We start from the raw sequence: 16842 nt of genomic DNA, 5'->3' as shown, positions 1-16842 counted from the left end.
TATTCTAAGACGTTTGTCCTTCTTTTATGGTTTTAAGTTATCTTTAATTTTACGAAAGCAAAGATTTTAAGTCTTGACTGGGCAAAATTAAAAGCTGCTTAACGCTATATTGATTTTTTCAATTTTACTTGTCTAAGTGGGGGGAAAAAAGCCCTGGAAACCTCCGGCTAGAGTGTTCTGACAGGATAAGGGGGACCAAGTGCACGCCTCACAGGAAGGGAGGGAGGGAGGGAAAAGATCATCTAAGTGGGTTAATTACAAAGTCTTTGTATTGTAAGGTGTTTTCTAATTCTTCGTAATGTTAAGGATTCTTGAAAATTCATCGAAACCAACCTGGTTTGAACTGAATCCTCACACCGGCATCATTCTGGATCTTTTTGATCATTTCCCCATTTCTTCCTATTACAATTCCAACAGCAAACCTAGGCACTGACACCTAAACACAGAGAAACAAAACCTCATCAGAGCTTTTTACAAACCTATCTCTTCTTAAAGGACATGCACACTCTTTTTTTAAGAACTTGCTTTTTTAGTACATTCCTGGAAATGATATAATAAAGTGTATTTTTTTCCTCTTCAGAAAAATACTGTTAATGACTGCATTCTTGTCCATGAAATGTATCCAGTGAGTCTGAGATTTGATCAAAACAGTTGTAAAAATGAAAGCAAGAATAAATCTTATAGATATAAAAGATGAAAATAGACAAATTTATCTTCCAAAGTCTACGAAATAAGCATAAATATACTATACACAGTCACGAGTGGTCCTTTCAAATTTTTTTTTCATGTTTTTCACGGGGTAAAATATACACATTTACCACGTGATCCATTCATAAGTATACAACCCGGTGGCATTAAATACATTTACAATGCTGTGCAACCACCCCGGATATTTATACCTTTCCATCGTCCCCAATAAAAACGATCTATGGAACAGTAACTCCCTTCCCCAGCAGCTGGTAACCTTTATTTTATTTTCTATGTCTATGAATTTGCCTGTTCTAGGTATAAGTGGAATCGTGCAATATTTCTTCTTCTGTATCTGGCTTATTTTACTAGTAAGGATGTTTGCAAGGCCCATCCATGCTGTAGCATGTACCAAAACTTCATCCTAAAGGACCAATTTTGGTCACCTCCTCAATAAATCTGGCTTCCAAGTTTGATAAGATCACAACACAATCACCAAGAAAACCTGGACTTTGTTCACCTGGGTAGCAGGATGAGCTGACGCAAATCCTCGAAACCAGACCGTGCCCTAAAAAGCATGCGGCTGACGGTCCCCATCTGTCCTCACATCCACCCCGGGAGCGAGCACATTCATAGGGTTTCACAGATGTGACGCAAGTTAAATAACTTGCTCAAGGTTCAAGAGCCAAGAGACACGTGCCCTACCCCCTTCGGCCTCGCCTCATCTGCCCACAAACCTGTAACTCCAACGCACCTCTATACTGCCTCCTCCCATTCGGGAGGTGAAGTCGCTGCGGATGCCTCGAAAGTCTGCTTGGTCCTTTTCTCGAATGATCTCTAATACCATTTCTCTTGCTTGCTGCAGAAACACAGATAAAAGACATTGTGGAAAACGAAATCCTGGAAGAAGACGTGACACCAGGTCTTTTCTGAGACCAAACCCTCTTGCTTTGGGCTAGAAGACTCGGAAGTTGCTCAGCTGTGGGATAAGAGTTATCACCTTGTCATTACGTGGGAGAGGCAGGCTGCTGGCGCGGGTCGGACAGATCAGTCTTCAACGACGTGTTCTTGACATTGCCCACAATGTCCACCCAGCTAAGCGTCTGCCCTCTTTTAAGCCACAGTAGGGTCAGCACATTTGTGCTGGGTCACCCCGAGGTGTTTCCGACACGTGTTCTCTCTAGTGAGGGGAGGGTTTTCTCAGAGCTCCGGTGGGAGACATCGCCAAGGTGCCATCACAGAGGGGCTCCAGAGACGTAAAAGGAAAAGGCGGCCCGGGAGCCCAAAGTGCCTTCCAGAACTGAGGTCACATATTCCAATGATCAGGACTACCTGCGACTGTCCCAAGGCACATTCGCCTCCTCTGCCCAAGGGACGCACTGCGGTCAGTCCTTCCTGCCCACACTGGGACCGGCCCACAGGACTCTGCACTGAGGAGCACCATACACGACAACTCAGCGTGGCTGAGTCCTGGTTCTGGAAAACCCAGCCCAAACCAAAATAACCCCCAACCCCCAGCAGCAGTTAAAGCCTTAGGATGTTTGGGGAGATCTGAAGGTGGACTGGCCGAAGACGACGTCATAGGATTACTGTTATTTCCTCAGACCTGGTTTTGTGAAGAAAGTTCTTATTCTGAGGAGATATATACTGTAGGTTTTCGGGATGGAGTCAGACTATCTGTCACTTACTTATATGTGGTTAAGTCAAAAAATAAAACCACACACACACAAATGGCAAAACGATAAGTAGGGTGAGGGCATCCAGGGGTCTGCTCTATCTTTTTGACTTTTCTGTATGAAGTTTTTCATAATAAAAAGTTAGGGAGAGGAAAAAACCAAACCAAACTACAATTTACACAAAATACAACGGATAGCTTCTCCCAAGTAAAATCTGTGGAATACACAGCTTTAAAATTAAACAAACAAAAAAACAACCCACACGCTGAAAATTTTTCATTCTAATTATTTTCCTGCAAGTTCATGACACATGAATGAAATAAGCTCTTTGCTCGGGTATTTTTTCTGCCAAAGAAAAAAACCAAAGGTTCCAAGAGAGAAGGCAAGTGGGGGGGTGCCGCGGGGAGGCGAGCGTCCGTCGTCTGGCACGCAGTCCCCGGCTCCTCCCTCTGGGTTCCGTGATGTCACAGCCGTGGAGGCTGCAGCTGGACTGGTGAGCCAAGCGAGGAAAGACGAGACCTGTTTTAAAAAGCCCACCCGTTCACATTCGGGGGCTAGAAACGCTAGCGGGGGAGGTGCTTGGGGGCCCCTGGCCTGCAGGAGGTGAGCGAGGGGGTGCATCGCTGACTGGGGCCCACGGAAAGAAGTCATTTTAATCACTGGCCCTCAATCCTGTTTTGAAACCATTGTTTTACACATGTACCTTGAAAAAACAACAATGATGTGGATCTGAGTTCAGCCAAACGACAGTTAAGAATTGGGGGAAATATTTTGCCCTCCACACATCAAAGCCCAAAGCTCCTAGAGAAATACCTGTTGCTGACCAAGGAGCGGTCACCCTGGGGAGCGGTCACCTTGGAGCCACTCTAAAAGCGGCAAAAGCAGGCAGGCAGAAAAAACACAGGAAGCAAATTCACAGCAACGGACACAACCCCACACCCACGGCGCACTCACATTCCAGCAAACGGCAGGAGCTGGAGGGCGGAACCACCCCGGGGGACTTAAAACTAAGGCCCCTACTGCTCTCAGCAACTAGGGCTGTCCTCTGTGCCTGGGAGCTCAGGGCACAGGTCACTTGCTAGGAGGACACACGTATGCCTTGTGTGGTGCGCGCACCTTGCTTGTCTCCCGCTCCAGCTGGAGGTCTTGTAAAAATGGCCAAGAGAGAACAAGCAAATAAAAGCCAACAAAGCCCGCATCTGAGCCGACCGTAGATCAACAAAAATCAAAAAACTGCACGTGACTGTGCTATGCCACCCAATGAAATCTTCTGCAGTTAGGGACATGCACTGGGTGCACTGCCCGTGACAGCAGCCACCACCTCGTATGGCTCCTGAGCACTCAAAACATGGCCAGCGTAAATTAGAAACTCCATTTTTACTTAATCCGAATTAATTAAATAGCCATGTGTGGTACTGGGTGACACACACCTAGATTCCATCGTAAAACTTGGTCTGGAAAAATGGCTTACCTTAAATGAACATCCAGTTTTTAATTTCTTGCAGGACATAAAAGCTGTACGAATTACTACCAAGTGGCACCCCCACCCCCAGGACCTGCCTGACCCAATTCCTCTCCTACCTGTACTTTGAACGGGTCTCCAGTGATGCGAAGAGGCTTGTCCGCTCCCGTAGGCAACGGGCCGTCCTGGATCATGACCATTTTCACACCTGTCCGCTCCTGTGGGGGGCACACACAGCGGTACAGGCCTCACTGTCACGGAGGAGAACGCAGGCGAGCACGAGAAGCTTCAAGGGGTCGGGTCACATCCACAGTAAGGCAGTCCCACCTACGACAGGGCACTGCCCTTGGACCCGGCCCACGAAGCTGGCCTCTGAGAATGCGGGTGGAAAGGCCGAGCTAGACAGCGTCCAAATGGGACACAGAAAATCGTTTCCCAGATGCTCCTCCTTTTCCAGTCTCTAGAACGTTAACGAGCTATTTTTATGAAAGGCGGGCACGGGGCCGAGTCCCCCGATGTCACGTGAGCGTGAACGCACAGCGAGTGACACGAGCGCGCCACGCCTTGGGCGAAGGGGGCTCCGCCAGGAAGCTGCCCAAGAGCTGTCCGGAGCTGATGGGTGGGGCCAAAACGTGTCTGCTGGGAGTCCGAACCTTGAACTCTTCGAGGGCCTTCTACAGTCCGAGGACTGGGCTGGGAGGAGCACAAGAGGCAGGTCACAACCCCTGACCTGCAACTTCCAAAGCCCAAAAGCTCTGCAATAAAAGTTTGTTCGTAACTAATTTGGCATAAAACCAACCTGAACTCAAGTGAGCGGGCACTTGTGGCCCCTACTGCGTGTGACTGTTTTGTGGCCAGGGTTCAGATCACACACGGGCATGGAACCTGCTGAGGGCGTTCGACCCCAGGACACGTCCGGCCCCACGCATCTCAGGTGACGGATTCCGGAGCCAACGGACGCTAACGCTCACGAAGCACTCGCTCAGTAGCGAGTTCTGTGCTGAGGGTCTCACGCAAGCGGCATGACCTCGGCCCCATCACAAGAGCGAGGCCGGCTCTGCCCCACCTTTATGGACACGGACCTGGGGCCTTTGAAACGCACGTGAGCACATTTCAGATGCACGGCTAAGGAGGGGGAGCGCTGCTGGCTCAGAGCCCCTGGCTCTGGACACAGCATCCTTATCTGAGATGCTGTCATTTGATGGTAACGGAGCTTCACTGCCACAATGGTCACTACAAGTTCACGTGGACCCAGAACTGGCATCGTAGCTGGCACGAGGCCTGGGCACAGTGAACTTCCAGGACACAGCTGTCGAATGGAGGAACCATGGAATGAGCTGGGAGTCACGATACGCCCTCCCAGCCCAGGACGCCGGGGGACGAAGCCCACCGGCTGGGGCTCACGCACCTGCAACTGCTTTATCGTTTCTCCTCCTTTGCCGATGACCAGACCCACTTTAGACGCCGGGATGAGGATCTCTTGGACGGTGCTGTTGCCATCTATGTCATTGTGGAAGCCAGGTCCGTTCCGACAGCGGTCCACAATCTGCCCCAGGAGCCGTTTGGCTTGTCTTGGGAGGGAAAAAAACCACAAGGGAACTGGCATTAAATGAACGCTCCGGGTACCCACGAAAGGGAAACAGCACCAGGGAAAGCACGAAGGAGTCAAGGCTGCCCTCCATCCAGCTCCAGCTCCTGCCCCCACAACCCGGGAGGCCTCTGCCATCCGCCACGCCACTGGGCTGGGATTTAAAACACACACAATACCAACATTCCGACACGGCCCCCTTTCAACTCTGCTCTCTGCTTGTGTCTCGTATTCACGCTACAAACATGTCTCTTCCCCTAGGAGGATGTCAGCTGCTCTGGGGGCAGAGACCACCTCTGGGCCCTTTGCGTCTCGCTGTTCCCCAATCCAGCATAACCCTTCCCAAGAGAGTATACACTCACTGGACGTTTGTTAAATAAGGCAGGAGAGAGAGCAGTGAGAAAGATGGGAAGAAAGCAAGGGTTAGTAGTCGTCATCTGAGGCCCCAAACTCCCAATTTCTTCGCCATAACCAGCCAGTCTGCTCTGCTTTTAAGCTAAGGCTGCGAATCCCCGGTTTGGTTTCGGGGGCGGGAAGGGGAAGCGGCAGTGCCTGGATGCAGCTCTGCCGTCATTTACACCTGCTTTGCGCTTTTTGTGTCTGATCTTCAGGACCTTGAGTTTCGCACGTAACGCTACTATTTTGTGCTGATGTAATTTAGAGAAGGAAGGCAGGGGGGGAGGTGGGGGAGGTGGGGGGGGGGAGTAGGGGAGAGAGGAACCACCATGTCGAAACAGTACAACCCAGCCTACAGAGGCCATCTGTCGGGCCAATTTCCTTTTCTGCACCAGAATCTTCCCTGGCTGCAATGTGCAGTATCAGTTCTTTAAATCACCACGATCTATTTTTTGGTTCCCGTACTAGGGAAGAATTCAGCTACTAAACAGGCTGGCTGTACTGTGCACCGAAGAAAGCATAATGGTTTCTTCCTAAAGATATAATCCCATTGCCTCGACCGCTTCGGTAGACCGGAAAGCAGGACGGTTAGAAGAACAGGGAGGAGGAAGAGAAACAGGTGTTGCCCTTTGCAGTCTTGCGCCTTTGTGTACACAATCAGCCTCACGTATCATCTCAGTCACAGCAGCTTTCTAATACTTTGCTTGTGTACTAGATTAACCTGTGTTGGAAGCAAAGCGCCTCGACTCCAGCAGAACCATCCCGCGTGCCCTATAATGCACACCTGCCAGTTATTTATTCTGGTTCACTGCTTGCAATGTTACGGCAGAACAAGAGAATTTAAACTCATCTAGACTCCCTGAGAAATGGAAACAATAAAACAGCCCTACCTATTGAGCCAGACATAATCTTAGCACCCCTGTCCCCGAATGCGATGCCACTCGATAGATTGGAAGAGGAAAGCCAGCAGACGCTATGTTAGTACGTCCCCTTTCCCCAGGAGGTTCTGGGATTTATGAGGCCTGCATCTGGTGCAGGAGGCTCTGAGCACTTGTGTACCAGGCAGGAACGCCCCGCTGGTCTTAAGGCTGTCACAAGGGCCCCAAAAGTCAAACCCCCTCTGGCCGGTCTCTATGGCCCCCCAAGTGGCACAATGGCCGGGAAGAGTCAATTCGTTGGGTTCACAATATCACACGGGCAACGGGATCAGCCCAGGCAGAGGACCTGAGGCCAGGATCCCCCGTGCTCAGGTGAGGGGCTTACTGATCCAGACCCGCTCAGGTAAAGGGGGTACGAACAAGGAGTAAGGAAGGTGATTAGCGTGCTCAGGTGGGGTGAACGTATACTCTTCAGAACCTGGTTCATGAGGTAGGTGTTATGACAGCTGAGAAATTCTGCAGTGTTTTTAAAAAGGTGATACCTGCGTGTTTAAGGTAACAGAAAAACTCCCTGGGTGTGGTAACCTCCGAGATCCTTCTCTACGGAAGCATCTGCGTTGGTGGCCAGACTGTAGCACAGATTGACAGTGTTCAGGAACAGTTTCGCCCTTCCGTGGCTCCCCGTTTGGGGAAGGAGGAAGAAGAGTGAAAGGAAAAAGTAAATAAAATAAACTTACTCAATACTTTCTGGGGTTCCGGTAAGTACACAGGGCCTCTCTGGAATCCCAGAACTCTCTATAAGAAGAATCAAGAAGATGAGGTGTGTTGGGCGGCATCAGGCAACCGTACACCTTGCCTCTGTGTACAGACTGTCTCTTTGGGCTGGTGCCTACACCAGCCGCCCAGAAGTCCAGGCTTCCAGAAAAGGACAGTTTGCTTCCACTCGTGGAGAGGCTATTAAGCTGGTTGCTCCACCTCAGAGGCTCAAAGTAGAAACAAGTCCCTGGGGGAGGTGGGGGAACACAGCAGGGGTTTGTGAGCTGGTCCTAATGACCGGTTTCAGCTTCGTTTCTGACCCGCTCGTGTGCTAGTAAGTGCCTGAGTCACTTAAGCCGCTGTTCCTCAGTGTCTCCGTTTGCGGTGTAGTTTACTCATCACTTGTCTGCAAACAGCGCTGAGGCACACTGGTAAGACGTTTCACAGACTGCACACTGGGACACGTTATTGCTGAATACTCCCAGAGATCAGTGACAACTACGTGGAACTGCTTCTGGGCCATTTGACGAGAGAGGAAAATCTCACTTTGCAACACCACATACGACGCTTTGCTTTGTTCCTAAAAATACTGCCTCTTAAAATTCTTACTCGAAAAAGAGAAACAGCTAACATTAGTTACTACCTTCAAGATTCTACAGTATCTTTTAGAATGACAAACATTTCTCCAGTCGAATGTCCTCCAAACCCCCTCCTCCACTACGGAAAGAGACCACGCTCAATTTAGATGTTAACACTATAAATAAAAACTCTTCTTCCTCAATCTGTCTCTCTCCAAACTGCAGTCAGAATGGACCTGGCTGGGCAAGGCCTTGACCCGTGTCTGACACGTGCCCATTTAGCCAGAGCCCCCAGCTGACCTCTTTCCACAAAGGGCAGAGATGGCTGAATCCAGGGGAGTGGTGAGCAGTCCCCAGGAGTGACCCCAAAGCCAGAGGACTCCTGCAGGCCCTGCTACGTCTGGCATGACATTCTGGTGCAGAAAACAGAGGTCCTAGAGCAGCAGGTGCGTGGGAGGGGCCACGCCAGGCACAGACCCCTGGGTCTCTCCAGGCGGCCGGATGGCGGCCTTGTCTCTGGGCCCGCTTCTGCTCTGGTCTTTCCGGCCCTCATCTGGGCGTCCGGCTCCAGAGGTACAGGAAAACAGCAACTGTATATACTTACCCACACTCCTAAACTTCTAGCAACAAGCAAAGTACTGAATCTGGAAAACTGCAAAATAGTGATTTCGACCAAACTGAGATCTATGAAAAAAGAAGCCCTTACCTGAAGCAATCTGAATTTTGCAACCAGATTCTGCTTGAATTCGTGAAATCTGCTCACCTCCCCTGCCGATAACTGAAACAAAGTGAACAGGGTTCAGAATGTGCCCCCCGTCCCTATTTACCCACGCACGGTGACTTAATTCAACAAGCACTCACACCTGGCTTGCAGCACTAAATCCGGTTGGCCTCAGGGAGCCCACAGACAGTGTAGGTGAAATGCGGCAGACAGACAGAGGGTACTGCGGCCCAGTGAGAAGGGAGGGGGTGGTGGAGAGTGGGGGGCGGGCATGGCCCAACGCGCCGGTCATTCCCTCAGCCTGGAGAGAGACCCGCAGCGCTCTGAGACTCTAGAGAACAGTGTGCAAAAGCATTCGACTACAGGTGACACACTGAGAAAAAGTAAAAATAAAATAAAATAAAATAAAATAAAATAAACGAGAATTAAGGGAAGTGTATCGAGAGGATACTTACTAAATCCAACCATTTTATCAGGCACTTTGAACTCTTCTGTTATTACTGCCCTAAAAACAAAGAACAGTTTGGAAAACTATATCGAAGAAAGAATTTTGCAGCCATTTTAGGTTACCCGAATTGCCCACACTGGCCATGTTGGAAGACAAAGGCTTTAAAGAAATCATGCCAGCGTGGCCATAACCATCTAGAGAGCATCATTGAAAGCAGTGGCCCCCAACCTTTGCGGGCCCAGGGACCGGTGCTCCCATGAGACTCTAACGCCTGAGGATCTGAGGCGGAGCTGAGGCGGTGATGCCGGCGCTGGGGGAGCGGCTGCAGATACAGATGCAGCTTCGCTCGCTCTCCCGGCGCCCATCTCCTGCTGGGCGGCCCTGTTCCTAAGAGGCCACAGACCGGTACTGGTCCGTGACCCGGGGTTTGGGGACCCCTGCTCTAATGAACCCCTTGGTCAATCACTCCCTGAAAAGGCCCACGCCTTCGTCTCTGTGGAGCAGAGGAAGAAGCCTCTGGGTTTTCAGCATCGACCCTCTCACAACTGCCTTTTCTTCATTCAGCTTCGGAAGTGGCGGAGCTTGGCTAAGTACTGAACGGCCATCGACCCCAGGACACTTAAAGATCCCTGCGGGCTCGCCAGCGTTTGGAATTCTTCCTGGTGTCCTCCCCAGGTGAAGAAGAATTCAACTTTTCTTCACCATTCCTTGTTTCCCTATTTTATATTGCTCTCTGGCCTCCTTCTAATATATCTCTGTCTTTTAGGGTGAGACCCCCCCCACCCCCAAATGAAGCCAGCATCCAGCGGAGGCCTAATTAGTATTGATCGGGACAGAACGATGACCTCAGGTACTCTGCAAGGTGCTTCTGTTGAATGCTACCCCATCCATCATGCGCTTTCTTTCTTTCTTTTAAACAACTATGGCACTGGCTCTTTCAAACCAACCTTCGAATTTGCCACATAGCGTATTGTGGACAATATCCAATTTGCCCAACACCCCAGAAAGCGATTAAATCTAAACATTTACCTTAGGAGGAAGCAAAACGCAAGTAGTTTAAAAAAAAAAAAAGGCATTTCAAACATCTCACAGTCAGATTTCACTCCATCATGGAAAGAATTGAATAAAGTGCATGTTTTTAGGGAAAGTGCAGCACTTAGAAGAAATGCAATAGCATAAATAGCACCTGCCACTGTATCATTTTGATGGGAGCAAAAAAAAGTTTACATCCTCAGGTGTGTATATGCCTAAGGATACTCAAGTTCACCCCAAAATCAGGCAAGGCCGGGCTTCTTAATCAGTAACACCGCGGTCACTGCTGCCAAGCCTCAGCCGGCCTAACGCGTCTCGCTTCTTGCAAGAGGCTCGGGCCCCCGCTGGATGTGCTTCTTGACCGTGGTGAAGGGTGACAGCGCTCCTGTCTGTGCAGCTCTGAGACTGCTGCTCACGTGTGCAGCGCAAACTGCCCATTCTCAGAAACATTACTGGGGAATTTACTAGAAGACATCTGACACCATCACAATACAAAATGTCACAAAACTCAGGCAGCTCCTCAACCCTCAGGAACGATTTTAGCAGACTCTGAGGAGGAAACGGATTAGGACGAGCTGCTCTGGGCTTCCAGGGAGGCAGCTCTATTCTAAATGCGAGGCTGAAACTTGTCTAATGCACAAAGTATAAATATTTTGGAAAGTGAACTCCTGACTAATTACGGCTTTAGAGGGAAGTTACATTTAATACTAACAACCTCACTTAAATTACTTTAACTCATTAGAAAACAAAGCAAACGAAGAAAACAAAAAACTCAGGATAAATCTTGAGGTTAACTGATGCCTAGTGATTTCTAGAAACTCCCAAACATTTGTGTAGAATACAAAAGGATATAATTGTATCGTTGCTGAAGGATAACGTTACAGTAACGGATACATAGCATACAACGTCATCCACTATGAAAGAGAAGGTGTGGCATAGTTTCCTGTATATTTTACCCTTTTTAAAGGGCAACATTGTGGCCACAAATATCCTACCTTACAGACCAGTCTTTTTAAAGCCCAGCAGTCTTTGTATCTCTCTAAATCATCAATGTCGCCGGGAAGGCTGTGAGGGGAAACCGAGGCAGGGAATCAACTGGGCACTCATCTGAGGTTCTCTGGCAAGTCCCTATCACCATGGCAGGGGCGAGGAGACCCAGGGTTCTGGCCTCCCAGGCCTGTGACTCCTTGGGGACCAAAAGCTGTATCTTGTCAAAGCCCAACAGCTCACGCCTCTTCAGGATATCTTTGCAAGTGAAGGTTAAGGATTCGTAAAACACCGAGGAGGAAACCATCAGAACAGGAGGGAAACTTTCATTCCCTTCTTTTAACTTAAATGGATGTGGACAGAAGGAGCAGCTCCAACGTTTTACAAGTCTTTTAAGTTTACGTGCACTAATGGCCGATTTTTAATACCTCGTGTTAGTTTAGCCTTTAAGCTTACATTGTCTTGGAAAGGGCCACAAAAAACTCGAGTCCTAAAGAAATCTAGCTGGTGGTTTTTCACACTCTCAACCTCTGGCTTTCTAACACTCTAGTACAGATGGTGGATCAATAAACAATTAGAAATGATCAATAAATAATAAAACATAACCCACTGCTTACCTTTGATGTACCAAGGCCCCTAACTGGTTACCTACTGTGGCAAAGAGAAAGAGAAAAGAAAAATCAAAGCATTAGCACGGATAAACTAACTTCATCCTTACACAAGTTCCTGCCATGGAAGGGGTATGGGAGGAAGGCAGAAAGCAAGCAAACAGTAATTTAGGCTCAGTGGCTGAAATGAATGCGTTATATGATACGAAACAGGAGGGGACGTCTTGATCAACAGTCTCTAACCCAGTGTCCAGCTGAACGCAGGATAAGAAATTGATCTGTGTGTCCGCACGCTGAGAGGCCTGGGAGAAAATCCTGCTTGCCTAAATCCCTGGCACTTCCCACCTCCCTCCCGCTCTGGGTTCAGCCTCAGTGTAACGATGTTGAGGCTTCCTTCTTTCTCTTTTGAAAACAAATGAGAAGATCTGATTTCCTAGCTTGGAAGCAAGGATGCTGCATGCACGGCAGCTGCGGTCACTGAGACCATGCACATATGTTCCTGCTCCTGCCGGCCACGGGGCATCCCAATCCCCTCCCCCACCCCCATTCTCCCCATCCTCCCAAGAACATGAACACCTCACGGAGAGGATCTGGCCTCGTCCCTCCTTGGGCCTCTTCGCTGACCCACCATAGCAGTCCGTTAAGACACTAAGGATGAGCAACCGCTCAAGCCCGTTTCACAGAGACCACGGTGCCAAACGGCCTCTCGTGTGAAAACCAGCTCGGTAGTCGCGTTCCCACAAAAGCACCCCGGCTCTGCTTTCTGTTTGTTTCCCCCCTTGCAGGTATTGATGAACGTCTCCTTCACCAGCCGTCAGCACAGATGATTCTGGGGTGTTTTTCTCTTTTGGAAAATGCAGCCCAGGAAACACGGTCAGCAAACGATGAAAAAGTGTACATCCTAAACATATTCCAAGGAACTGAATGAATCCTACGATATGCTAACGAGAGCACTCAAAAATATGGCTCTGGGGGAAGTTCTAAGAAGGACAGCTAGGAGATAAGCGGGAAGATGATTACATCAACTCCAGAACAAAGAGTGAAACGGTTCGACATCTGAAATATAAGACTCCGGTTGCTCTTCCTTCTGCTTGAACTTAACCTTGTCATTTTCTGACTGGACAGGAACTGGTCATAAAAAGGCAAAGGAAAAGAAACCAGATCCTGATACTTTAACAGAAGAAAAAGCGTAGAGAAACGATGCTAGCAAAAAGTAAACGAAGCTACCGAGTCAATACCATGTTTCTTCCAGATCGATAGCAAGATAATGGTCTGCAGCCAAAATATTGACATTAGATACTATTAACCTGCTTCTCTCAGGGACACGGAATTGTTCTTCATTGACTCTTAAAATTTTCTCTCTGCATTTCCAGTTTGAATGTGACAAACACTCTTGCTCGGGCCAGGTAGTGTTCACGTGAAAACTGGACGATTACCAGCTCGGGAAAGGAATTCTCGTCACACGCTCAGCCCCTGGATGTGAGAGCAGCGTCCGCCATGCACGGCGGCGGGCAGCGTGCCCTCGGGCTTGGTTAGCTGTCCCGGTGGAAGGGCCCAGCTCCGCTTCCCTGCTGACCATCACGGCTCCTCTCTGAGGGGTAAAGAATCCACTGGCCACAGAGGAACTAACGGGCCCTGACACGATGAGAAGGCAGAGGAGAGGTGCCTGTTCCCCAAACAGGGCCACGTGGCTGGCCCTCGGGTTCTGGCCCGCCGTGCTGTTTGGTGAGAGATGTCGCAGGGTGATGATCTTCAGCCGCTTCAGCCAGAAAAGCCACAGAAAGAGAGTAAAGGGCGACGCTACCGTGAACTTCATGAGACTCGTGAGAACATTCAGAGGGCTGCCAGTCAAGAGCTGTTTGAAATTCCGCGCCCATCACAGAAAAGGAAATTCCTTCTCGTTGGCCAAGTACATGTCACGGGTGTCGCGCGCAAGGTGTCATTTCTGATGGCCAACTGCTTTGCTGACGAGGGGAAGTGCTTACAATCGAAAATGAAAGCGCACACGCCATCGTCCCACAAACGGATGGGCTGCCGGGATGAGGAAGGCAATCAAACTCAAGCCCAGGTCCAACTCTGAGTTGGTGGATAAATGGTACCCCCCGCCCACCACACAAATGCTGCAGCGCAAGGCTGAAACACGCGATTTAAAGTTTCATTCCCTTTGGAAACATTCCCATTTGGTGCCTAAAAATGAAAACCAGCAGTTAGGGAAGAGGCACTGGGCACTCCTATAGCAAACATAATGTCCAACGCCACAAACGCTGGGCCTCTGCTTAGGCTTCGTGATGAAGAGGGGTCAAATGAGGGGAGCGTATGGGAACACCTATCAAGCGCAATCTAATGGTAACTGCTGTCATTTTACTGCAAAAAAGGAAAAATGCGGGAAAAATCAGCCCTATTTCCCCCTTAATGGTGCATGCTGGTCGACGGCGGTTCATCTCATCTCCAAAGTCCACCTTAGCCCGATGCTGGCACGCAGGCGTGAACGCGCACAGGTGCAGCTCTCATTTACCTCGCACACTGTATAATGGGAAGCCCTGGGCTACGGGAAAATGAGGCTCCCGTAGAAAATATTCATGCTTCAATATGAGAAATTCTCTCTAAAGAGTAATACTCTGCCAATTTCAATAATGATTTTTGAAAGAAAAAAAAAAAGGAAGGCTGGACACATTTTCTCCCCTTTGGTAAGGAGGAAAGTCTACATTTTTCATCCCCCAAAAGAAATGCTAGTAAAATGTCACTGAGGAAATACCAGACTTTATAACATGCATCTATTTCAATAGTTCAGCCCCACGCGCCTCCCCCCACCAAAAAGCCCAAAGAACAAAATCATCCTCGTTAGCAGCGCAGACAACACACAGCACCTCACGACGGAGCAGCGGACCAGAGGCAGGGGAGTGAGGGCAGGAGAGGGAATGTCCGTGGCTTTTGCAGGACTGGCAAAGCAAAGAAACAAGCCAGACCTTCCTCTTCCAGAGGATATGAGCACACCCCTTCTGTGCCTGGCCTGGATTCCAGCCTCCTCTGCCTCTAACCACGGCCTTTCCAAGCCCGTTAAGGTCAGTCATACTTAGTTAACTGTGGTGATTTTTGCAGTTTTCCAAGCGCTTTTAAAAAGCTTTTCTCCCAAGGATGTTTCAAAGGGCTCCTGTGTTTTAAGGCAGGGATTCTTGCCCCAAGGCCACAAAACACTGACATGTTGAGTTCAGGTGAAGGTCCCTAGACAAGTGATCTGTGACTAATTCTGCAAATCATTATTTTTAAGAGAGGAGAGACTCAAGTTTATCTTAATGTCACTCTCCCTTGCAGTCTAATATGCTTCTGAGAGTGGCAGAGACCACCACTGGCTTCACAAGGTGCCCTTCCAGGGGCCTCCCCTGCAGGAACCCAGTTGGTCCTACAAGTGCCCCAGGAGGTAGGTGCTTTGACTACCAGTCCCCATTCTACTCATGAGGAAGGTGCACTCACACCTAAGCCCTCAGCAGTCACGGGTGAGTGCACTCCGTACCAGCATGCCTCTCAAGTGCCGGGCACTATGCCAGATCCTGGGGCTAAAATGGTGAGCAAGGTCAACTCTGCCCCCAAGCAGCCTAGAGTTCAGCAGGGAAAGCACCAACTTGTGATGAGCAGCAACCTGACCTGGTCACAGATGTGGAGGTTTTAGGAACCTCTTCCCGGTTCGAGTGCCCACCCCAAGGCTGACCCACGACCTCTGGAGCAGAATTAAGAGGAAAATAAGTCTGTGATACTTATCTACAGCACTATGCCTTATTTTCATTTAATCCAGTGGTCATAAAATTAACTTAGGGGGTCATGACCAGCTTTAGTGAACAACGAAATAGAAAATAAAGTGTATCATGTATAGTAATGTATATATTTCATCAAGCTTTTACTTCAGTTCTAGGTGTTTTAATATGTGCGTACTAACTAGTTCTGGTGGAAATCTGAGTATTTCTCACATTCTAAGTCGTATTTTAAAAGTCTGAAAATAGCCTGTTATAATCCTGAAGATAATCTCATGAAGTAGGTATTATCACCATTTTATGGGTGAGGAAACGGAAGTTCAGAGAGGTTAAGCTACCCACTCAAAGTCACACAGCTAACATCTAGCAGAGCTGGCATTCAAACCCTAACCTACCAAACTTTGGAGGCCCCATTTTCAGGCACATACTACTATGGCCTATGAGAGAGACCCAGGCTCGAAGTCTTCCTTCCGCCACTAATCAGGTACCTGCCCCGGTCACACCATTTCTCAGACCTCATTTTCCTCAGCTATACAATGAGGAGCGGAGGCCCCAGGGCTTCTTCCAGCGGTGACCTATTCCATCCCATCCAGGGGCCACCACGCCCCCTCTAAACCCAGAGATCACTACGCTCCATTCCAAAAATGTTATGTAAATGGGCTCATACAGCATGTGACCACTGGGGTTGGCTTTGTGCACTTAGCATAACTCCCCGGAGATGATTCATCCAGGTTGCTGTTTGTTTCTTTCTACTGCTGAGCAGTATTCCATGGGAGGGATGGACCAGTTTGTTAACCCTTCACCTGCTGAAGGACCTCTGGGCTGTTTTCAGTTTGTGGCTATGTAAATAAAGCTGCTACGAAGATTTGTCGGTAGGTTCACGTGTGAACCTGATTCTCCTTTCCTCGGGAATAAACGCCCAGGAGTGTAACCGTGGTAGGTGCATGATTAGTTTTATAAGCTTTCTAAAGAGCCTATACTATCAGCTGTGTTTCTGAAAGCTCCGCGGGTGATTTGAACACCCAGCCAGGGTAGGAAGTCACTCTGGGCCACATATTTTCTGAAAGGATGCTGAAAAAGCTACGAATCCCCTTTCAACATCTAAATGTTTCCCCTGGGTTAAAAGCTGCCAAGACCATAACAGGTGCAGTACAGGAGCTTCAGTTATGGCGCCGTCGCAGCGCCAACGCTGCAGATGTGGCTCCTTCATTTGTGTGAAAAACGTCTATTTTACCTAGTTTGGCTAAGCCAACTGTCAAACCGACCAGTTGAGTCATAC

General features: G+C 49.0%; 1 protein-coding gene across 4 annotated transcripts in view; it reads right to left on the bottom strand.

The window, feature by feature from the left end:
• FUBP3 (far upstream element binding protein 3) overlaps window positions 1-16842 on the bottom strand; it is a 48796-nt gene that overhangs the window by 14565 nt on the left and 17389 nt on the right. For 3 of the 4 annotated variants that reach the window (XM_039862871.1, XM_039862869.1, XM_039862872.1), the window contains exons 3-10: window positions 11827-11860; window positions 9198-9247; window positions 8728-8799; window positions 7425-7482; window positions 5234-5396; window positions 3945-4043; window positions 1442-1546; window positions 334-436 (exon numbers count right to left, since the gene is read on the bottom strand). In XM_039862871.1, coding sequence (XP_039718805.1) covers window positions 334-436; window positions 1442-1546; window positions 3945-4043; window positions 5234-5396; window positions 7425-7482; window positions 8728-8799; window positions 9198-9247; window positions 11827-11860 — 684 coding nt within the window. The remainder of the gene's footprint in view (window positions 1-333; window positions 437-1441; window positions 1547-3944; window positions 4044-5233; window positions 5397-7424; window positions 7483-8727; window positions 8800-9197; window positions 9248-11826; window positions 11861-16842) is intronic. The other variant, XM_039862870.1, reaches the window with a different exon arrangement.

This window comes from Pteropus medius, unplaced genomic scaffold, assembly GCF_902729225.1.
Source record: "Pteropus medius unplaced genomic scaffold, Ma_sr-lr_union100, whole genome shotgun sequence".
Taxonomy (NCBI): Eukaryota; Metazoa; Chordata; class Mammalia; order Chiroptera; family Pteropodidae; genus Pteropus; species Pteropus medius.
Note: the sequence above shows the minus strand (reverse complement) of the source record. Positions and strands in the feature narration are given on the sequence as shown.